General features: G+C 43.8%; 2 protein-coding genes across 3 annotated transcripts in view; both read left to right on the top strand.

Moving 5' to 3' along the window:
- Positions 1-24,431, top strand: part of LOC308305704 (palmitoyltransferase ZDHHC14-like) — a 108,062-nt gene that overhangs the window by 24,233 nt on the left and 59,398 nt on the right. The gene's annotated exons all lie outside the window — the stretch shown is intronic.
- Positions 1,655-17,179, top strand: LOC308305434 (DNA excision repair protein ERCC-5 homolog; the record flags this gene model as incomplete). The annotated part of the gene is made up of 3 exons (XM_080750232.1): positions 1,655-4,924; positions 16,388-16,443; positions 17,107-17,179. 3 exons carry the CDS (start codon positions 1,655-1,657, stop codon positions 17,177-17,179), a joined length of 3,399 nt encoding a protein of 1,132 aa, XP_080606358.1.

The following is a 24,431-nucleotide window of genomic DNA, read 5'->3' as shown; positions in this document are numbered from 1 at the left end:
TCAGATCGCGACATGTTTTGAGCTTGTAGATGATCTTATTTTTGGCTGTTTGTCGTACAAAGAAAATGACCAGAGCAATTCTTTTTTACACAAGATTGAGCCCTGGCCATGACTCATGATGACCCATGCCAGACTTATCGGTTGCAGTCAGTCTTCCTGTGGAGGCGTCTGCCAGGTTCTGTCAAAGCAGCATGACTCAAGTTCAGTGGGCTGCTTTGCGCATCCCCCCCATCCCCCCTCCTCATCTCTCTCTCTCTCTGAATGGCCCCAGGCCACCAGTCAACCCCAGCGCCCTCCGTGTTGTGACATACAGCTCGTGTGACTGTGACACACAGCTCTCCCTCGGCCAGGGGTAACCGAGTGCATTGCATCTGCCGCTCGAAGCTCGAATACTCATTCTTGTATTTTACCTCCAACTGTCGACTATTTTCTCAGCGATTATCCTGTCAAGACTAAGACCTGGAACGCATCTGTGTGTTAGGGCGGATGCATACTCCACTTTTAGAGACAAATTCATTTCGGTTCGGGGAGTCACAACATCTCGGTAGCACCAAACAGCTAAATTAATGACAGCTTATTGATAGTGCACCATAGAGAGAGAGAGACATGGAGCGACACGCAGAAAAGGTTGTCAGGCTTGAACCCATTGATCAACTTGTAGATCTGCTATTTTCACTATTTGTGCATGGCACCGTTGTACATTGGATAATCAATTTGTTGATTTGTTAAAAAAAATGCTTCTTGTTTATTTGATTAATTGAATCTGTGTGGATTTCCTGGGGAACCCACACAGCTGGCAGATAGATGATCCCTCTGGTTCATCAAGTCAACCAATCTTGGAAGTATTCTCTTTGAATCTTTGGAAAATATATAATTCAACTGGCCAATAAGTGACAGACAGGCAAGATATTTAGGGGCGGAGAGAGAGAGAGAGAGACCACACATTCCTGCAGTTTTGACGAGGCCATCGCTAGCATCTATTTATTAATGATTGGAATGATTTTAAGAATAACAGCGTACCTTCTATGTGGATCTGGGCCGTCATGTGGATGTGATATTGACACTGTGACGGCACATCATAACATAGTGAAACTGAGTTATTAATCCCCGGCCTGGGAAGAGATTGTGTTTTCACCACAGTTTGTCTTTGCGTCTGTCCACGGCCACTCTGACAACCCATTCGGTAAAACAGGAACTTTGGCTCCTCCCCTTTCTTAGTCCACTTCCTCCTGGGTGTTTATTCCCACTATCCTACTAACACATGTTTTGTTTAGTGGTGCTGACAGATTGAGAGATTAGTCCAGGACAAATCTCACAAACCACTGGACCGACTATTGCAACATTTCTTGTACGCGCTGCACCCGCTTTTATATATTTTTAAAAATCTTTTTATAAAGGAAGTCAATGGAGATCAGATTGGGCTTAGACCTTGCCCAAACATGGAGTCATATGTCATAATATACGTAATAATGACTGACGCCATTCTTGCCCAGATATGGTATGTGCACCTTTCTAGTTTGTTTGTAGTGGGTGCATTGTTTGTTTCTTAGTTTGCTGTTTTTTTGCGGTTTGCACTTTGTTCCACCACCGTGGAACGAACCAGTAAGCGTTAATTTTCAGTCAACTGGGTATAATTTACTGTTAAGCAATAACCATGGGAGTGCACGGACTGTGGCGGCTCCTGGAGAGTACTGGGACTCCCATCAACCCAGAGACTCTGGAAGGGAAGATCCTGGCTATTGACGTCAGCATTTGGCTGCACCAGGCAGTGAAGGGCGTCCGGGAGCGGGAAGGAAGCAGTGTTCCGAACGCTCACCTCCTCACGCTGTTCCACCGCATCTGTAAACTCCTCTTCTTCGGCATAAGACCGGTGTTTGTGTTCGATGGAGACGCACCGCTACTGAAGAACCAGACTCTGGCCATGAGGAGACAGAGGAGGGAAGAGTTGAGTCGCGAGTCCAAACAAACCACTGAGAAACTCCTCCAGACCTTCTTAAAGAGACACGCCATCACATCTGCACTTGGAGGCCCCCGCAGTAAAGAGACTTTACCACCCAGCATGTCCGATGTCAGGAGAGACAAGTTGGATGACATTTATGTTCTGCCAGCCCTGCCACTTGCGAAGGACAACGATGAAAACAGCTCAGAAGAGGAGGGAGCAATGACTGAGAACTACTTCATGTACCAGGAGGAACTGTACCAACATCCTAGCTTAGTGGACATCAGCTCGGAGAGATTCGCCAGCCTGCCTCCTGAAATGAAACGCGAGATCCTCAAAGACATGCAAGAGTTTAGCAAAAGACGCCGAACGTCCTACCACAAGCCTCCAGAGCAATCGGGAGACTTTGCTCAGTACCAGCTGGCTGGTCTGCTGCAGAGGAACCAACTGAACCAGCACCTGGACAAGATTGAACAAGAGATGGGCCTGCGAAGTGCTGGTTGGGCTCCCGACATCTGTGGAAAGGATGGAGATCGCAGGGAGGAGCACAGTGTGGAGTCACGTAGGCTCGTCTCCGAGGACTCCTCCCACTATATCTTAATTAAAGGTTCTAGGAAGAGTGAGAGGGCTCGAGAGAGCCGGCCTGCGGCCTCACCCTGGTCAGGGGGACCCCTGTCGCGGGACAGGAGAGATCGACCTGAGCCTCTGTGGCGTCCTGTCGCTGAGGAGGATGAAGAGGGCCCCTCTTCAGTCCCTGAACCATCCATATTGGAACCTCCCCTCTCTCCTCATAGGAACAGCATTGACCCCCCTTCGCCCCGTACTCTGGAGGCCATCCAGGCTGCCATGGACGATATCTCAGATGAGGAAGTGGGTGTCCGTGAGAAGGGGAGTGGCAGTGTATCCCCTCGCTCCCGATTGGCCATTGAAAGAGCTTTGGCCGAGGATGTCAGCGGCATGAGTGAACGAGACGCTCTGATCGTTAGCACACCTAATGAGCCCCCACCAACGAGTCGATGTCCTGCACCATGCTGGACAAGCAGTTCAGAGGGCGAGAAAGAAGCTGATGGCCTTCAAACAGATGGAAACTCGAACAGGGAAGAGACTCAGTGTGAGAGAGAAGCATCCATGGAGTTAGAAGAACAGACAAAGCGGAAGACGTTAATCAGTGTGGATGTAGAGGAGGTGGAGAGTGGCGGAGAGAAACACATGAATGAAGTACACAGGGAAAGAAGTTCAGGTCAGTCCCGGAGTGGTCCCTCCTCACATCAACAGCCCATTTCCATTAACCTCTCTGCACCCCGACTGCTGCTGGAGCCTATGAATGTAGGACCCGAGAACGAAGAACCCCGTCTTTTACAATCACACAACAGGAGTGAAGATATAAAGGTAGTGAACAGTGAAGACTATGAGGGGAGCGATTCAGAAGAAGTTTTTGTCAGGGTGTCCGACGGAGAGGAATCATCAGAGGAGGATGCAGACGATTCCTTTATCCAGGTTCATGAACCTCCAGCAGATGTCCATGAGGATGAATACAAGGAGGGAACAGAACTGGAGGAGCATCTAAGTAGTCCAGCAGTTGATGGTTTGGAAGGGGAGGAAGAGAACAGCAAGGAGCTGAAGGAGGACAGGGAGAAGAGATATTCCAGCTCCATGGTCACACCACCTGCCATCAGTGAATGGGAAAACATTGATGCTGACGAGCTGGAGGTTCAGGAGAGCATCCTGAGGGAACAGAAACTGCAACAGGAAAGGTTGGCTGCAACCGTCACTGGACGGATGTGCCTGGAGAGCCAGGAGCTGCTGCGCCTGTTCGGTGTTCCCTACGTGGTGGCTCCCATGGAGGCTGAAGCTCAGTGCGCTGCGTTCGACCGCTCCGACCTCACCCACGGAACCATCACAGACGACTCTGACGTGTGGCTTTTTGGAGGGCGACACGTTTACAAGAACTTCTTCAGTCGGAACAAACATGTTGAGTATTACCAGTATGTGGACCTTTATAACCAACTGGGCCTGGACAGGACCAAGCTGATCAACCTGGCCTACCTGCTGGGCAGTGACTATACGGAAGGAATCACAGGAGTGGGCTGTGTCACCGGCATGGAGATCCTTAACGAATTCCCCGGCCCTGGCACGGAACCGCTTGCCCACTTCAGTGAGTGGTGGATAGAAGCCCAGAAGAACAAGCGTCATTTGGTGTCTGACCCGCGGGACTCAAAGGTTAAGAAGAAGCTGCGGGACTTGAAACTAGAGCCTGGCTTTCCCAACCCTGATGTAGCACAGGCTTACCTGCATCCCGTCGTGGAACCGTCGGATAGCTCTTTCAGCTGGGGATGCCCGCACCTCGACCTAATCAAAGAATTCTGTCAAAGTCGTTTTGGTTGGAGCTGTAGGAAGACGGAGGAGACTCTTCGGCCTGTAGTCAAACGGCTCAACGTTCAACATACTCAGTTGCGCATCGACTCGTTCTTCCGAGTGGAGCGCCAGGAGAGACAGGGCGTCTGCAGCCGGCGTCTTCAGCGTGCAGTCACCTGCTTGAAGCGTAAGGCGAGAGAGAAACAAGGAGAGACGGAGGGAGAGGAGGAGGAGGAAGAGGTGCTCTCCCCGTCATCTAAACTGCGGAAAGGGAAGTTGGAGGAACAGAAAAAGAAGCCAGTCTTGGAAAAGGGGAGAGGCACAGGTGCCACTACGACGGGAGGAGGGTTCTTGGGGTTGCCTGTAAAGCTCTGTACCCAGTCTTCTCCTGGTTCTCTAAAGGATGTGGGCAGTGGCAGCGATGACATTCTAACACCCCTCTCCGTACCTCACCCCAGGGACCTCCCGAAGATAACGGGACAAAGCGCCAGCAACGGTTACTCCTCTGATGAGGAAAGCGATGGGGGCGGCGGTAAGGTTGCTATGGTGACCGCACGATCGGTGTTTGAGGACAGGTGGCGAGGTCGTGGCGGGACACGTGTCCGAGGGAGAGGGAGGGGGAAAGGCCGGGTAAAGTTACTGTAACTAATGATATCCAAAGTGTTCACTGGGTCTTAGATCAATGTTGGAAAATTGGATGATTGGTAGGGGTGCAACAACTTAATCAAACTTTTTTAATCAAAAAATGTTGTGCTTGTAGATTCTTGTGCAATACCATTGTACGATGAACTATAAAATAGGGCTCACGTGGTTAATCATACTAACAATGTAGTTAATTATACTAGTCCTGTGCCCGGGGTGTGCGATGAGGGATTGAATGTAGGAGTCTCAGAAGTAATGTTGGAGAACCCAGACCGGTGCCCGTTGGGCAGAACAGTCACCATCGATATCCAGTTTTGCAATACCCGTTGTATCCGTCTGGCTGGCACTCTTTTATGCCCATACATGGTGTTCCGTGTCCAGGCCAGTCTGATGTCATCTTCAAATTTGGGCACTGTAGTGATGTCAGTCAGTGATGTCAGTTGGGCATTGTTACCATGGTGACGACACTGTTTTCGTATCAGTGATATCTGCATGTAGACGGCGGACAGACAGACATTCGGTAAATTAATAGTTATATATATTTTTTTTTCACATTGATTTGTTGTCCCTGGATACCACTTTGAGGACCACGTGCTTTAGGCCAGGGGTCTTCAACAGGGGGTCCGGGACCCCTAGGAGCTTGAGGTCCTCAGAGTTACTAAAGGAGGGCCACCAAATCTTTTTTTATAAGATAATTGTTTTTAACATTATCCATTTCTAAGGACAACTTTAGCCGAAAATAGGCGATCTACAGGCTTGTAGATCGGTTATTTTCTACAAAGAGGGGGGGAAAATAGCAGACTAAATACAGAGTGAAAGGTCGAGTTTACAGAGTATCAACGGTTTAAGTTGTTAAATGTCTGAAAATAAACATTAACGTGAAACCAACACCTAGGAAAAGGTTTAATCTGCAACTCAATGTTATGCAATACATAGTGGGGGTCCCTGCACCACTGACAAGTTGTGTCTAAAAGGCGAAGCCATTCAGGACAAGCCTAAGAAAATCTGTACAGAAATACAGTATAACCCAACAAGACGCATTGCAACATTGATTTGTTCAAGTACGTCAAATGGCTTGACCCTAATGCTTAGGAGGTTAATGTTTTACCCCTGCAGTCAAGTGCATTGACAATGTAGTGAAAGACGCCATGGACAAAGCCTTGTATATTTATATAACCTACTAGATATCAATGCGGGCAGAAACCTTGTATCTCCTATCTTTTTTTCCCCCAGAAATCTAAGTCCTATTTCATACTTTGTCGTAAGATCAAAAGTAGTAAATAATAGCTCATCTATGCTGGCATTGTGACGCATTGTGAGCATCTACATCTGCTATTTTCTTCTTTTTTATCTTCGCCTGTAATCACATTCCCGAGATAGGGAGTTCTGTGGGGTTTCAAAAGTATTAACGAGAGCTTGTGACAAAATAATAATTGGATCCATTGGAACATATTTTGGACATACAAGGTTTCCACCAGACGGTGATGATGAATGGGTTTCCAGAACTAAAAAGCCCACTAAGCCAAGTGGGTTTAATGCAGTCCGTCCACAGTAATTAATGGCTTTTCACTATTGCTTTACATTAACTCTCCTAATGACCAACTTAGTCTGCTTTGTCGTCTTCTGTCTTCCAGATGAACTGCCAAATTCTTCTCCACGATCTGCACATCGCCACTAATCATTTTCGCCCTCAGTTCTTTTTTTCCTACGACCCCCCCCCCCCCCCCCCCCCCCCCCCTCACATCTTTTAGAGCAGTGGTTCTAAACCTTTTCAGGCCGCGACCCCCAAAATAATCATATTTTAACTGGGGACACCCCCACCCTGACGAGCACTAAGAGTTGAGGCATTACATTTTGTATAACACGGTTGGTTCTATTGTGAAAATAGCAGATCTACATGCTCACAACGCCTCACGCTGCGAGGCGTTGTGAGCATGTAGATCGGCTGTTTTCACAATTTATGCTTCAGATATTTGGCAATTTGGCCAATGTTTAATTTGTCATTGTAGAGGTATTAAAGTTAGAGTTCTCAATTTCGGCCCGAACCCGACCCTACCCGACATTTTCGGGCCGGGCCGGGCTCAAAATGTATGCTAATTAGTCGGGTCGGGCCGAGCCTCGGGTTCAGTAAAAAAAAAAAAAAAAAAAAAAAAGTTCATTTTTTTCATATTTAATAAAGATAAAGAACATGGCGCTGACTGGCGTTTCACTCGTTTATTTACTATGTGACCGTACGAGCACTCGGAGCAGCACACCACTGGCAGCAGACGAGGCAGAGTAGAGTGAGTGAGAGACAGAGAGCCGCAGTCAGCGATGCTGGCAGCAGGTTGCTAATAATAGCAGGCTGGTGTTGCGCACCAAAACACCATTCAATCTGCAAACCCACTGAAGTCTGCTTTGCATCACGATCTGACTTGTTTAGAACTTGCAGATCAGTGCATCTCTTATCCAGGCCAGCCAGGCCCAGGGTCATAAATCAGCGACAGCAGCAGCTATACGATGGTGCGGTTACAACAGGTCGACTCCTAATTTGTCCGAAACGAAACGAAAGAAAGTGGAGGAGAGACTCACTGAGAGTTGAGTGACAGAGACGGCACATGCAGAGCAGACAGATGCATGCGTTGCACCGTGTGAACAAGATGAGGAGGATTAAGGATTAAACTTTTCTTCATGAGAGAACATGCTAACATTGCCGAACCAAAAGTGGAAAGGTAGGCTAATCTCACTCTCTCAGCCTACTACTCGCTATAATAACACATGGTACGGTCACCGCGGTGGCGGCGTGGCACCACCTGGAGGCGTTTTTAAATTTGTTTATTTTCCTTCACTCAGGCTTTTTTTAGGGCTTCGGGCTTAAAATGATGAAACTAGTTGGGGTCGGGCCGGGCCTCGGGCCGACCCTGTCGGGCTCAGTTAGGGCCGGGCCTTAATTTTCAGGCCCGTTGAGAACTCTAATTAAAGTCCATACATTTTCACTTTGGAAATGTGCAGATACCCTCTATACGCATGTTGGTTTGTTTACTGTTGAGTGAGAAAACAATGTTTCACATCAAGTTAATCATCTGGGGACCCCCCAAAATAATTTGAGGACCCCCCTGGGGGTCCCGACCCACAGGTTGAGAACCACTGTTTTAGAGCAGTGTTTCTCAAACATTTCTGTCTCAGAGCAGCCCTGTAAATAACTTTGTCATCCATTGCACCCCTGAATTACATTGTTACTTTACAGTACCTTTTATGTCAAACATATAAATATTTAGATCTTTCAAAAATAGAAGATCTACATGCTCTTCTATTTCTGCTATCTTGCCTGCCACAGTCTCTCCCGATCTGTACATCGCCTCTAATCATTCTCGCCATCAGTGCTTTTTGCTGCTCATAATAACTTGTGTGTGTTAAGCTGCTTTCAGGTTTCGGTGGGGGAAAAATAACTCTTCTTCACCCCAAAGTACAGGAGTGAAATGACGGTCTAAGATGGGCTGTGAGGTTTAGAGGATGGATGTTCTGTCTTTTTGTAGTAGATCAGAGCATTTTGATTGCCTCCGAAGCAGTTTTACAGTGCAGTCAGTGTGCTGCTGCTGGTGGTGGTGGGGTCATCTCAGGTGACATAGAAAGGGCAGCCAACCAGCAGTATCTCTCCTAGATCAAGCAAATAAATAGTCGTTGGTGTCATATATAGGAGAGCCGGACTGATAATCTGTTTGGGGTGTTATTTGATGGCTTGTATCAGCAATTAGCCAGCCGATGTGTTAATTTTCAACCTTTTAAAGATTCTCAAAAAAATATATAGTTCTACAAACTCCCTTTGGCGGAGGTGATAGAGTTGTATGCAAGGTTTAAGTGGTACTAAATTTGCGGCTCACCAAAAGCAAATTCATCCTAGTGTATGAAGGAGGACCATTTCACGATAAATGAATGTCTCCACAATACGATCAGTGTGGGTGTTTTTAAATCTCTTAACGATTACCGTCGCGCGTGTGTGTGTGTGGGGGGGGGGGGGGAGTGGTCAAACAAACGCCTGAAAAGCACTTTCTTCTAGTTTAGTGAAACCACAGTGCTCTCAGCGCACTGTATGAGATGAGATGAGATATACTTTATTAATCCCCGATGGGGAAATTGAGGCGTTACAGCAGCATAGTGTGACAATACAAAAATAAACCACAAGACAAACAGTAACACAACAGACACAAACACACAAGATCCGGATCGACAAACACATGAGGGGAGAGAGTTCTTATAAGTGTTCATTGTACAGTCTGATGGCAGCTGGCAAGAAAGAGAGTCTGTATCTCTCCGTATTCATTTTCGGAGGGAGAGTGAGCCTCTGGCTGTAGGTGCTCACCCTGTCCTGCAAATAGGGGTGGGCGATATGGTGATAATTACCGTTGAGACGATACAATGTCTCCACTCCTCCTCTTTTCAGAGGTATCGTATATATCGTGATACAATTGAGGGAGCCTTGTAAAAAAATCCTGTTAAATCGTTAATACAGAGATTCATTGCAGAATTCAATTTAAACCTCATTTTGGTCTAAATCAGTAGTTCTCAAACTTTAAAATGTCAAGGTCTCCCCTTAACTCTGACAGTATACAAATGAAACCAAATGGACCCGTAAGGGTCTATTTGGTTTCATTTGTATACTGTCAGAGTTACATACTTGTAAAGTTCAATTTAGACATCCCAAAAGGAACCCCGATAGTCTAGTTTTTGTCAAGTAATTTGAAAAATAACAAAAAAACATGAAAAATGATCGTGATAAAATCGTGTATCGTGATACAGCTTGGGAAAATATTGTGATTTTGTATTTTTCCATATCGCCCACCCCTACCTGCAAATCACCATAGACTGCTAGTGGATAATAATAATAATAATAATAAAGCTTTATTTGTATAGCACCTTTCATGACATGAAATGCAGCTCAAAGTGCTTTACAGAGCAGAAAATGAAGCACAGTTACTTAACAGAAAAAATAAAATACACATGAATACAATAAAGCAGAACAATAAAAACATAAAACATTGAAGAACAATTTCAGAACAGTGTGGACGTCAATAGCATCAAAGAGATAAAAAAATAATTCAGCTAAAAGCAAGAGTAAAGAAATAGGTCTTGAGCTGTGCTTTAAAGCTATCCACAGAGGCTGCCTGTCTTAGGTGTAATGGGAGTTTATTCCAAACTGTCGGTCCGTAGAAGCAGAAAGCTGCTTCACCATATTTTTTATATTTCCTTTTAGGCACATCGAGTAGGTCAGCACTAGAAGACCTGAGTGGGCGGTTTGGAACGTATCTATGCAGGCAGTCATAGAGGTACGAAGGTGCCAGACCATTTAGAGCTTTATAAACAAGTAAAATAATTTTTAAATCAATCCTAAAAACAACCGGGAGCCAGTGTAGCGACGCTAAGACTGGAGTAATATGTTCTCTCATCTTAGCTTTAGTTAAAACTCTGGCTGCCGCATTTTGAACAAGTTGCAAACTGTCAGTTGTTTTCTTTGGCAGACCAGAGAGAAGTGCGTTGCAGTAATCAAGCCGAGAGAAAACAAAAGCGTGGATCAGCGTTTTTGCATCGTCCAATGTTAGATAGGCTCTAATTCGCGCAATATTTCTAAGGTGAAAGAAGGCAATCTTGGTGACATGATTAATGTGTGTATTAAAATTCAATTCAGCGTCAATGATCACTCCCAGGTTCTTTACAGAAGTGTTACTTTCTTTAGACAGGTTACCAAGTCTACTTATTATTGATTCTCTCTGCGCAGTAGAACCAATTATGAGAACTTCTGTCTTGTCCTCATTTAGTTTGAGAAAGTTCTCACTCATCCAGCATTTTATGCTAGACACACACGTCAGCAATGGATCTAGAGCACAGGGGTCGTCCGGAGCTACCGAAAGGTACAGCTGGGTGTCATGGGAGGGGTTAACCAAGATGGAGTTCAGTTTATCCCCGTATGACTTGGCTTTACCTTTTTGCAGAGAAAATAAAGTTCACACATTGTTTATCTTGGATTGTTCACAGCATACAGACGGGTCAGTGAGTGCATGTGTTGTTGTGTCAACGTTACGCATATTTGGGTCGTTGTTTCATAATGTTTCTTTTTTCTTTTTTTGTCTCAGCTTGTCACTTTTGATTGCTCGATGAGCCACAAAACACAGAGACACCAGACATGGAGGTTTTTACAAGCAGGAAATGAGTCTGCATGGACTCAAGATGTTGTACCGGGAACCCAAAGCACTTGGTTTACGTCTGCGACACAGATTTGGAACTTTTAAAATAGAACAGCGATTGGCAGACTCCAAATAAACACCTCTCCATATGTCGGGCAACGGTGGTGGTGGTGGTTGTTGATGTTGGGTGTTGGATGATTGGATCTAGAGCCTGAATCATGCCAACCAGTGTTGGCACTGATATTGTGAGAGAGATGAGCAACCAGATCTATGAAAACAAGCCCAAAAGAAGCGACTATAGGCCACATGAGCACTATATAGCACCTATATACATCGGCTATTTGAGAATAGCTTGTAGACCTGCTATTTTCAAAACGATTCTTGTTTTGAATTGTGGAATATTTTTGAAACCTTTTAATTTCAAATCTGGTACGGGGGTCCCTGGGAAAAAGGGTATCCTGGGGTCTGGAGAAAATACATATTAATTTGGGGATGCTTGACATGAAAATGGTTGAGAACAACACAGCCCAAATAAGCAACTACACTTTTGAAACGAGCCCAAAGAGAGAGTCGTAGACCAACGACCAACCAACCAAGTTAGGTTCAACACTCATTTAACACAAAATATATCACTGTTACAGCACCTGGCACACTGACATTCCTTTTAAAGCCAACAGATAATTGGTTTTCCCTGTGCGGTAACTTTGTTTTGTCTTGTTGTGATTTGATATATCTTTCATCATAGAATCACTCACTCTGTTTTCTCAATATATTTTACTGATTTGTCGGCAGTTGGCGCACACACATCCAAGGAAATGTAAGATGAATGCTAATTGCTTTTTCTTTTTTTCCTTTTAGTTAGGACAGGGATCTTCAACAGCATGCCTATTTTGCAGGGGAACTTTAGCCAAAAATAGCCGATCTACAAGCTCAGAACACCTCGCAAAACCAGTAAGATGCCTAAGGGCAAAAAGCGTCCTAAAGGCAGGACGGAATTCGCACAGGACAGAATTCATTTGCAAGTGTGATTCGAGTTGCGGTTGGCTGTTTAAGTTGGACTGGTTAAACTGACACAATATGTCCATATATGGGCATTCCCAGATATGGGCTTAATATTGATTTGGCATACAAGGGATCATATTAGTGTGGTTGCCCTAACAGGGCATCATCTGGGAATCAGATCTAGAGGGCAGCTCCATACATGGAGGAGATCTAGGTGATGATCCAGTCGTCTCCATGTATGGATATCCAGAGTTTGATCTTTGATGAGGTGATACTTCATTTTCATCAGAAATTTACCAGAACTCTGACCACGGGACTGCTCTGGCAATCAATTAATACCTTTGGTCAAAAAGTCTGAACTAACACTTTAAAGCACATTAGAGTCCTCCAGACAGATTGTAACTGTGTTGTAGTGTAGTGGTTACGTATGTGGTGACATGCATACCGTACTATCCACTCATGTACCCCTGGTTTTCTAGAGATGTTAGCCTGTAGTGTGGTCACTAAAGGAATGATGAAGGGTGGCTCCAATCATCTGATGATGTTGCCTCCAGATTGTGAAACACGTGGCTTGGGGTTGGGGTTGAGGTTAACCATGCACATAGACAACAACAACAAAAAGAACGCTCTGGTTTGGTCTCATTTGGAGACAGATTTGAATCCGTTCTCTCCAGCTCTTCCACAGTACGGTGGTGGGACATTTAACCACTTACACCTCATATGGTCCCTCAGGGCTCTATACTAGGACATTTTCTGTTATTGTGAGGCAAGCTTTTGCTGTAAATAGCAGATCAACAAGCTCGCAACGGCCACGCTGCAACGCGCTGTGAGCTTGTCCATCTGCTATTCTCTGCGAAAGCTTCCCCCATAATATGGATGATGGGGTATAAGTGGTTAAAACCATGTAGCCCAAACTTGGTCTATTTGGACTCAAAAACCTGCAGCTAGTGCATTTGAATCCGTTCTCTCCAGCTCTTCCACTGTACGGTGGGATATGTAAAAAGGTTGAAAGAAATCATTCGTATTTTCAACTCATTTCCTCTGCATATCTTTCAAGAGCATGAACAAGGCTGTTAACGGGAAGCGATTTATTTCTGGCTATACGTATTATAATTGAATGCTGCCCCAGTCAATAGTATTGTTTCTAGGCCTACTTCAGAAGCATATTATTATATACTGTATATACTGCATAATATTACTGCAACCTTTATTTTTTGTTGTAACTTTTGTGTCATGAAGTTAGGTTGCTGCTGCCTCCTCCTCCGGAGAGAGAATGTTTTATCGCCCCAAACCCTTTGTGAGATGGAACCTGTTGTCAACATACATTTGTGTGTGTGTGTGTGTGTGTGTGTGTGTGTGTGTGTGTGTGTGTGTGTGTGTGTGTGTGTGTGTGTGTGTGTGTGTGTGTGTGTGTGTGTGTGTGTGTGTGTGACTGTGTCTGTGTCTGTGTGTGTGTGTGTGTGTGTGTGTGTGTGTGTGTGTGTGTGTGGCTGCACCTAATCTTGCATAACTGCCAGTCCAATCAGCATGATAGTTATTGTGCACGCTGTCAGCAAGCCAAGTATCTTAAAACTAGAAGTTCGCGGCCCTTCGGGCAGCTCACGTCTAGAGATCGCGCCCGCTTTGCGGGCGCTCACAGCTAAATTGCAGCAGTGTTCCAACTGATATGGGCATATATGGAGATCTGTATCTGTCAGTCCTTTCACACTGCCAGAGAAACATAAGCATATATGCTAATGGAGAAACATAAGCATATACAGTGTATAGTATATGCTTATGTGAGAAATATGTTTGCGTCAGCAAAATAAGCAAACTTTCATTTTGGGAGGATTGCTCCCCCAAAAATCATGTTTTGGCATGAAACGGTTGCATTTTGTGCATTTGTGGCACGCCCTGCTTCTGGGAATTCGTTGAGCATACAACCCTTGACATGTGATTCGAATTTAGTCTTGACTGGATGTTTTGTTTGTGATTTTTGGCCTTTTCTGATAAATAGGCCCCTCCCACTAACTTTGGAAGCATATTACAGGTGAACAATATGGACTATGAAAATTGTCGCTTGAATATGTTTATTGCATGGGTCCAGAGAACATGTGTACCGATTTTGGTGAGATTTGGAGGAAATATGTCGAAAAGGAGCAAAAAGTGTGTTTTGAAGAAAATTTAAAATGGCGGAAAATCTGTCCTGATGCAAATGGGTGTGGCCTATGTGGGGACATGTGTCATGACCCAAGGAATCCTGGGGAAAATACATTTTGATTTTCCGACCTATGGTTAAAGAGTTATAGGGCAAAATGTGAAGTGGGCTGTTATAGCACCACCATGAGGCTGACCGTAATTATTATGAATCTCCCCTCTAAGTTATGCATTTTGAAAACATGACATTTACTTTATTACTATTCAAACCCCTCAGGTACAGGAAAGCTTGCTCTGTGTTGGCTTGGTGTGTTAAAATAAGGTATGATGTTAATGCGCAAGAGCGACAGGTAAATGCCACTAATGTAGATTTTGAAGTGAAGCACACCGCCAGAGTTCTATATCTATGTATCTATGTGTCTGTCTATCTATGTATGTATCTATCTAGCTACTGGGCAAAATGTGTAGGAACAGTGTCCAAAAATGTGTTAGAAAAAATTTGAGGGTTCCCGATATGAACAGAACCACTGTTCCATGGTGTATTCCTAGCAGCATGTAAAACAAAAGCACCTGATGGAGTTACAGTTGACTCATTTATTTCCTATGCAATCAATCAATCAATCAATCAATCTCTCTGGAAGAAGTTGCACGTGACTTCTGCAGCAGCACTGAGGCGCTCCAACGACCACTCTGACAAGCTAAATGATGGGTGCAGTAAATGTATTTGTCTGCATACAGCCCAATGAGCCCATAATATTAACATCGTAACAGTGCCCGTCATTTCAGCTGATATGGTAGCCCAAATTACCTGAAAACTGCTAATCAAGAAAATGTGTGACAGCTGTTTCAAAAGCTGTAGGATCAAAACGAATTTATTTTATTACATAAATTTAACTTAAACATGTTGACAACAGTCCTTATTAATCATAAAAACAAATTCAGTATCACACATTGCTTTTTCTTAGTTTCCTAGGCCAATTACCAAAAAGCGGACCAAATTACCTGACTTCTTTTCAGATTCTAATGAGCTAATGTTAACCCTCACCCTTACTTCAACTGTTCTCTGTCTCACAGTTGAGAGCTCAACTGGGGCCCCCTGATGGCCATGTTGGTTAAAAAATAAAATAATAATAATAATCTCATGAGGCCCCCAGGCTGTGAGGGGGCCCCAGGCGACTGCCTATTTTGCCTCTATGGGCTGCACGGCCCTGCTTCACCCTATACTTTGCGCTTCCAAAAAGTGTCCCAATTTACCTGACTTCACCCTATTGTTTTACAGCGTAGCCTACTTTGCGCTTCATTGCAGAGCTCCTGCTGTACAGTCTCTGAGTCTCAGTCTTCATTTGGATCAACAGATTTACAATCTTTTCTTTCTTGCACAAACATGTGATTTATAGGGGAGCTTTAGCAACACAGAGGATATGCAGCTCGTTTTATGTTGACAGCACGGCACTCACAGCAGGCAGCGGCTTGAAAAAAAAAGAGAGAGAGAAAAAAAACTTTCACTCTCTTGCTTGGACAGAACGGGAGACAAACACACATCAGCTGATCTTCACGCAGATAACATCTCGATGTGCGTCTTGCGCGAGGCGTTGTGAGCTTGCAGATCTGCTCTCCAGAATTACGTCAGAAGTTGAACTCTCTCTCTCTGAAATACGATTCTCTCTCTCGCGCTCTCTTTCTCTCTATTCGGTAACACTTCCCAACGTTAGGTATCAAGTAAAAGTACAAAAGTATCGCTACCAACATACCATGCTTGTTAACGGACTACACAAACACACACGCGTGTCTGGTCAAACATCGCATGCATAATCTACTCTTTATGGAGGGAAGCAATGTTTTGTTGAGAACATGGAGAACTGACACACACGCGTGGCTTAAATAAGTCATTTTTCTGCTGTAAGCTGCATTTTTAAGGTTGTCATTGCAGAAAGGGTAAAGTAGAAGGTTTAAAACACGCTATTCCTATCATATTCCAATGGCAGTGTGTGTCCCTGTGTAGTGTTTGGTGTGAAGCAGAACAGCTCCGCTCTGTCTCTCTACTCTCTCTACTCTCCACCCCCCCATCCTCCCCCCATCTCTGTTGCTTGCAGCTGCAGCTTGCAGGCAGTTACTGAGTTGGAGTGCGTTGTGTTTACGCCCTTTTGTGACGCAGATCGCGTCGCCGGTCAACGTTGGCTCATTCCGTCAGGAGTGGCTGCTCTGCGTGAGGCAAATTTTGTTAAATAGAAATAAATGCGGTTCAAAGAGTGGCATGTTTAAAATGTGGACATTTTTAAATTTTCACGTTTGTTCGACGTGGTGGCTATGTTTGTGAGAGGTGTTTGTGGGAATATGTAGCTAAACATTCTGGTTTAGGATTGCCTCCAAGTGCTCCGATATAGATGCTTGATACTTAAATATAAGTATTTTCTTAGGCATAGACCTTTATTATTGATCCCCACGGTAATTAAGTTGTCATCATTGCAGCCCCGCAGTAAGGATGAAACAAAGATACAGGTATTGGGTAGAGCGAACAATTACATAGACGTAGTAGTTACATAGTAACATTAGAAGAAATAGGATAACAATATAATATACAATACAGTTTAAAAGATTACTTAAACGCCCTCTGCACCTGTGCATAGTGTGACGGCCGGGCTACACCAAGCCTTTTTACCCGCGTCAGTGCGCATGCGGGGCGTGCGCGCATATGCACGTTTTGGAAAGATCCAATATATATCAATTCAGCCGGCTACACCAGGCACACGGATAGCGCGAACCACGGATACGCATTCCCTAAAAATAGGATCGGTTCTATTTTTTACATACACGTGACGTACATGCACATATACTCCCTCCTTCAGTGATGTCATTACGTGCGCATCCCGCCAGAAGCAAAGAGACGCAGAGAAACCAAGATCTTACCAAGATCTTACACAGGAAGGAAACCCACACAGTAGAGTAGCACTGAGGCTACTCTACACTCTGATGGGTCACGATGCAATAGTATCACGATATATTGTGAATCTTTGCAATACAATACTATTGCGATACTATTGCGATATATCAGCTTTAAAAGCTGAAGACGCTGCTCTAATGTTGTTGTTTTCGTCGCTCACAGCCATTTTCTCGAGAGACCTCACTCACTGAACCGTGGGAAGGGGAAGTAGCTACTATAGTACAGCGACATCTAGAGGCAGCGGAGTGTCAGGACCGGACTTCTACCATTGGTGCCTATGCATGGGAACAAATTTTATTTCCCTCAAAGTATCGCAATACTACGGCCTGAAGTATCGATACAGTATTGGCAAATCACAATGTATTGCCATATCGATTATATTGCCCACCCCTAGTCTCCAGGAGACCCTGGTTCTTTCAATGAGCTCCAAAGTGCCACAGCCTTGATACCCTGAGTGGCCTTTTCTGCCTTCCATGCTCCTCCAGCTCTCAGATAGATGGCTGTACATATTCACTTCAGCACCACTCTCAATACAGCCAGCATTTGTCCACTTTCTTTTTGCAACAAAATGGACCACTTATGCTATTTGTGTTCGTTACCCTGCGCTCGCAGCAATATCAGAGGGCAAGAGAAGAAATTCTGCCAAGCCGTTCCGTTCCTGTCTTGAGTTATATTCTATCGTCTCATGCCAAGTTTTTTATTTCCATATTTTCTGTTCTGGATTGTTCTATGTGAGACCAAAACATTGTCCCACGGTGAACGGTTTTATTTAAATTCCCAGAGCGCTCCAGGGTTCATGGATGTTAGACTAAATTGAGGCTCTTATTTATTTTTATTTTTTTTACATAAAACCCAGAAAGCCTTGTTTTCTCCTTTTGTTATATTATTCAGTATTTGCCCTAGACCAGTGGTTTACAAGCTTTTTCCCTGTCAAGGAGCCCCAACTAGCAGTAGCCTCTGGTAGGGCTGTCACTCGTTTCACGTTGTGAGCTTGTAGATCTGCTAGTTCCACTATTTTTTTCTTTAATTTATTTCTAGATGTACTTATGAACCTTTATCAACATGGAAAGGATTATGATGGTTATTTAACCCATTTAGGCCTAGAATTATTGACTGCTTTAACTATTGAAAAATAGCAGATATACAAGCTCACAGCACGGCACTCGTAGATCTGCTATTTTTGAAAAATCATGATTTTTCTTTGCAAGTCTTTGAATACCGCTATATCTATTTAAAAGCAAACATTTGTAACTCAAATATTTGCTTCTGGGGGGAGATGGGGGCCCGTGGCTAAATACCTGTAATTTTGGGGGTCCTTGACATGAAAACGTTTGAGAACTACTGATTTAGAGGAAGGATTTAGAAGTCGGGTCAAAGATCGGGTCAAAGATATTCAAAGACTTGCACACATTTTCACGATTTTTCAAAAATAGCAGATCTACAAGCTCGCAGCGCGGCACTCGGTGCCGCGCTGTGAGCTTGTAGATCTGCTATTTTTCTAAAGTTAAAGTATACTATAATGGTCCAGAGGCTTAGCCTCTGGATGCTATTGTGAAATGATATAAAAAAATAAAAAAATAAACAGTGTTGCAATGTGAACAGTTTAAAAGATTTGGACAGTACTAACCACATTAGGTTGAAAGTGATTAAACTGGCACGATAATCTCATTCATTGAATTTCAATTTGAATTAACATTTATTATCTTCTTCTAATTGCCCCCCACTTTGAAAATCTGTGCCCTCGGCTGTACAGTGAAATAGCAGATTGTGATTGTATATTTTCTTATATATAATGTTAGATTTGGATAAGCAAAAATTCAATATTTTAATGCTCAGGCGGCAGCATGCTTAGGAATGGTTAGACTAAAACAATGTTTGTGTGTTTGCCAGACTGCTATATGCTGTGTGTGTGCGTGCGTGCGTGTGTGTGCGTTTGCGTGTGTGTGTGCGTGCGTGCGTGCCACACAGTGTAATAAATATGATGAGAGAGAATGGAAGTAATTCAATTCTCTTTATTTACCCCGTGTCCCAGAGACAGAAAACCAAGACATCTAGAACTATGCCAAGACAGAATGGAGAGACAACCCACCCACCCAAACCTCAAGCCACACTTTCTCTGTAGTTTGGGCATAGTAATGACTTCCATCTTTTCAGCTTGTTCCGCAACCTCATATTGTTGCTGTCTCAGCCGGAAACCTTGTATGTCCAAAAACGTTAACTTTTTCAGGAAATGGAAAGAAGAACCTGTTTTCCAATGGATTCAATAGATGGATGGATAGATAGAGATGTTTCAGTCCAAATGTAAAAGTGTCAAGGGGCGGGGGCAGATCTGACTGGAAGTGGAAGGCTTTTCCATAATCAACAAATATATATAGCCTAACAAATAGCAATAATGGCGGATCTCCAACTCACTTGTAGAACAACCATTTTCACTTCTCTGGTGTGACGCTGTCATGTGTCGGGAAGTATATAACAGTGCATTCATATATGAAAAGTAACACAAAAGGTCATATGGAGATGCAAGGTTTCTGGCCGACCGTAACATTGACCATCAAGAATGGTGAATGTTTGGAACAAATACAAGATAGAAAAGATGGTGACACATTTCAGCGTGTAATATGTTTTGACGTTATGTCGTCCTGATGATGATGATGAAGATGTGTTCTTTTCCCTGTGGTGGGTTCGCTCTCCTGGTCGTTTCCACGGTAACCAGGCTCCCGTCAATTCACCGTGACAAGAGGATGTTTTTGGTCTCCTTGGAAACAAAGCGGTTTAACCACTTAGACCCTATATATGGTCGTCCGTCCGGACAAGTCCCTCAGCGCTTTGTACTGGTGACTTTTCAGTTTACACTTGGTAAATATCTTCGCTGAAAATTAGCCGATCGACAAGCTCAGTGCTGCGACGCGTTGTTGTGAGCTTGTTTAACTGCTATATACTGCAAAGGTTTCCACCAGAATATGGATCCTGGGGTTTTAAGTGGTTAAGAGAAGATCATTGTTTCACATGCCAACACGATCAGGAATGACCACATTGAGAAGGGACGAGATAACTAGAAAAATGCAATTGGAAATTGCAAGTGTGGTTGCCATGGTCTCCTTTCAAGTTAATGGGGGGAAATGAATTCACTAATATTTTAATGGCCATATATGGAGATCCCTGTGTCAGTCTATGTCCCTTTCATGCCCATATATGGAGATCAATGCCCATATATGGTCATGAATATTAACACACCTTCTAAGCCGCGGCAGAACCCCCTGAACCCCGGTACTGCCGTGCAATCAGCGTTTTATTTATAAACATATTTTAAAAAAACAAACACACCAAATGATAAACAACGCGCGCGGGTCGTTCAGTGCAAGCCAGCAGGACGTGCACACACTACGTGTTTGGGCGGCCACTTACTTAGAAGCTGCTGCTGGCTGTATTTCTGCCGTTCATTTGCATGGAGCGAGATGGGGTAATCCGCGAGAAAAAACAGCGTTCGAAAGTACATTACGTCCTCGTCGCACGCACATCGATCTAATTCCATGTATTCCACTCATTCCGAAGCCTTGATTTCGCCTCTCGTCTGGTCGAAACTCTTGAGGGGATGGGCTAAACCAGGCTGCAGCACACACAGTGAAGGGGAACGTAATGGCCGCTCGTGGAGCCAGTGGCAGAGCCAGCCGATGACGTCATCACGTTTCTGACGTGATCTGATTGCACAACGTCTCTTAACCCTTAAGTGCTGTTCGGGTCATTTTGACCCGTTTTACATTTTCATTTGGAAAAAAAAGGTAGAAGTTAAAAATGTTTCCACCTGAAACTCACTGGCCTTAAAGATTCTTCTGAGATGAACATGTAAAAAAAATATTTTTGCACTACACCCATGCTACACCCCCCTCATATTTTTTGAACCTTAAGTGCTGTTCGGGTCATTTTGACCCGGAAGCACAGAAATACACAGTATTATGCCAAAACACAGACACACAGTCACCCCCACTTCTAACACCCCCCTTCCGAAGCCCCATTCCGAACCCTCCCCCCCTTCCTATAAGGATGAGCAATAATGCCCAGTATTAAATGAAGTAGTTTTTTTTACATGGATTTCAGCTAAATCAGTAAAAACGCCTAGCTCTTTCAGTGTTTAATGTGATATAGCAAAGCAGAAATGCAAACATTTACCAAATATATCATATGAATTGTTTGGTATTGAGTCAAAGTCAATGTATCATGATGATTTGTTAAGTTAAAATTTATATTAGTGTTGTTTTTTTTAAACCAAATATCCACCGGGTCAAAATGACCCGAACAGAACGAAGGTGTAGTGAATCTGAACAGAACTTAAGGGTTAAAGAGACAGAGCACGACCTGCGACTGTATTTTTCAAAAAATTATGATTAATTTCATAAATTACGGCAATAGACGGGAATAGACGATTGGCTGATGGGACCCAGTAGGAAGTCCGAGGGAGTGCGGCCAGGCTTAGAAGGTGTTAAGCCCATTTCTTGGAATGCCCATATATGGACATGTGTCATTTTCATGTGGTCTATGGACATACTCTGTCAGTCTCATGTGGTCTATGATGTCAGACATGATGAAGTCAGACATCAAATCCATATCTGGGAAAATATCAATGGAGAAAATTAATTCATGAATAAATGTATATGAATTATACTATTTAACATATCTCTTAGCAAATTAGCACGCATGCGTGTCCCGATGAAGCCGGTCGATTTGACATACAGTATGGCCCAAATGTGTGCCAACAAAACTGGGAGGAATTCCGCAGCAAAAAAAAGTTGGTTAAAAACACAACCACACTAACTAGTGATATAGTGTCACAACCACACTAACTAGTGATATAGTGTGTGTCCCATTTGTTTGTGGCCGGGGATAGTGTGGCAGTCTTTACGCCCTCCTAAGGCTGTCACGATTATGACATTTTACATGACGATTAATTGTCACTCAAATAATTGCGATTAACGATTTAATTGTGCTTTTGTCATTGACAATTACATTTCTGTTTGGCTTGTAGGCTTTGAAGTTGTACATGGCAGATATGACACATAACCTAATATACAAAGAAATTAAGGACATATTTGACAACTTTACACTTTAAACAGAACATTGATAGTGGAAATAGCCGATCTACAAGCTCACAACGCGTCGCATCGTGACCCGTTGTCAGCTTTTAGATCTGCTATTTCCACATTTGAAATGTTTGAACATATATAAAACATTTTCAACATGTAAACGATTATGACGATTATCCCAAAATAATTGTGATTATGTCAAATAATTGCGAATAAGTCTCACTAAGCCATCAGGTCCGCTGTCAGTCTACTGCATCTTCAATGTCTTTTCATCACAAGGACCCCTTTGCTGAGTGAAAGATTAAGCCGGGATATTTGTTGCAGTCAGATTCAACTTTTTCATAGATTTCATAAATAGCTTCATAGACTTTGACAGCACTAGTATCAGTGTAGAGTATGTTGGATTCATGTTGATGTGTATTTAACCATTTAAACCTTTACTACTTGGTTAGTAAACTTGACCATTCACTTTGTACTCTTGGTCTGCTCTTTTTCCCCCTCTACACTAAACCGATCTGCTATGGTTGGCAAAAGCTCTCCTCAGTATAGAGATGTAGGTTAAGTGTTTCATGTAAAAAATAAAAAAAACATCCTATCACACAAAGATTTAACAGCCGCCTTGTAGTAATTCTGAGGACCTCCTTGCATTCGACGGTCTCCTTCACATAATGATGTTGTGCATGTCAGAGCAGAGAAAGCAGACAGCCAAACCACTCGGCCAGCAGAGGGGAACGATCTAGGCTACATTTCCAACGGCGTAGAGGTAGTGACAGGTCTGTCTGTGAAACAGTTGATTCGATGCGTTTTGATTCGATGTGTTTAGCAGTGTGCATTGCACGTGAGCAGGGTGGGATTTAGTCAATTAAGCCTTGACGTTTTAGAGCTTTGGATGTTCGTATCTCCCTTAGAGATAGGGTGAGAAGTTCAGTCACCCGAGAGAGACTTAGAGTAGAACCGCTGCTCCTACACTTGGAAAAGAGTCAGCTTAGGTGGTTTGGGCATCTAGTACGGATGCCCCCCGAGCACCTTCCTAGGAAGGTCCTCGATGCACGTCCCACTGGGAAGAAACCCCGTGGCAGACCAAAGACCAGAAGGAGGGATTATATCTCCAAACTGGCTTGGGAACGCCTTGGTATACTCCCTGACGGAGTGGAGGAAGTTGCTCGGGATAAGGAAATCTGGAGGTCTCAGTTGGAACTGTTACCCCCGCGACCCGATTCTGGATAAGCGGTTGAAGATGGATGGATGATGGATGGACGGATGGATGGATGGGATGGATGGATGGATGGATGGACATTTGTTCACTTATATAGGTTAGTGATGCTGTCAGCTTGTGGATCTGATATCAAAATGATAGATCCACAAGCTCATTCATGCCACGTTTTGAGCAGTGTCGATGTTCTGATTTTGCTATTTTTTTTAAACCTGAAAAGTAACAGTTTTGGACATACAGCACATTATGAAGTTTGCCCCCGGCAGAGACGGGAGTAGGGAGACAGGAAAGCTTGCGCTGTACTCTCTGTGGCTGATGCTCTTGATTTCTGTTCAGACTGCAGGAAAATCCAATGTGTTTCTCATACACACCTACTGTAAGTACGCTGGTGTATGTGAAACCACATGAGAAATCAAAAGATTTACAAAAGACTGAAAATCCAATCTCATTTTTGAGCTCTGTTGACAGCCCTGTAGTTTCCATGTCTCTTTCACGCTGTTTCACTAATCGCATATTAGGACTTGGCCCAGCAGCAGTTTTTCAGTTTTGCTTTAGTTTAAGCCATGAATGTTATGGAATGACAATCAATACTCACTTGACACAATACTGTCACACATTGAGGCCACTTAAAAAGCATTCAAATCTTTGCCTTCTTAGACTGATGGCCTTTATCAGTCTTCCCCCCAGCTTTGATAAGCCTTCCACACTTAAAGTGATTCCTCATTAGCACTAGTTAATTGCTGGGGATTCATCAGTGTTATGTGTGACCAATCATGGTAAAGGACAGACAGATTGAGCGGGCCGATGAAAAGGAGGTCGGCTAATAACAACGGACACTGATTTTCTTTTCTTTAATCCTTCGGTGTTGTTCTGTAATTGACTCTTACAGTCTGTGTAAGAGTCAGATTAAGCAAAAGAGGAATAAGCAACCAGGTCTATGCAAACAAGCCCAAAATAAGTGAATATA

The sequence above is a fragment of the Nannobrachium achirus genome (assembly GCF_963921795.1).
Source record: "Nannobrachium achirus genome assembly, chromosome: 20".
Taxonomy (NCBI): domain Eukaryota; kingdom Metazoa; phylum Chordata; class Actinopteri; order Myctophiformes; family Myctophidae; genus Nannobrachium; species Nannobrachium achirus.
This window is presented reverse-complemented; position numbering and strand designations above follow the sequence as displayed.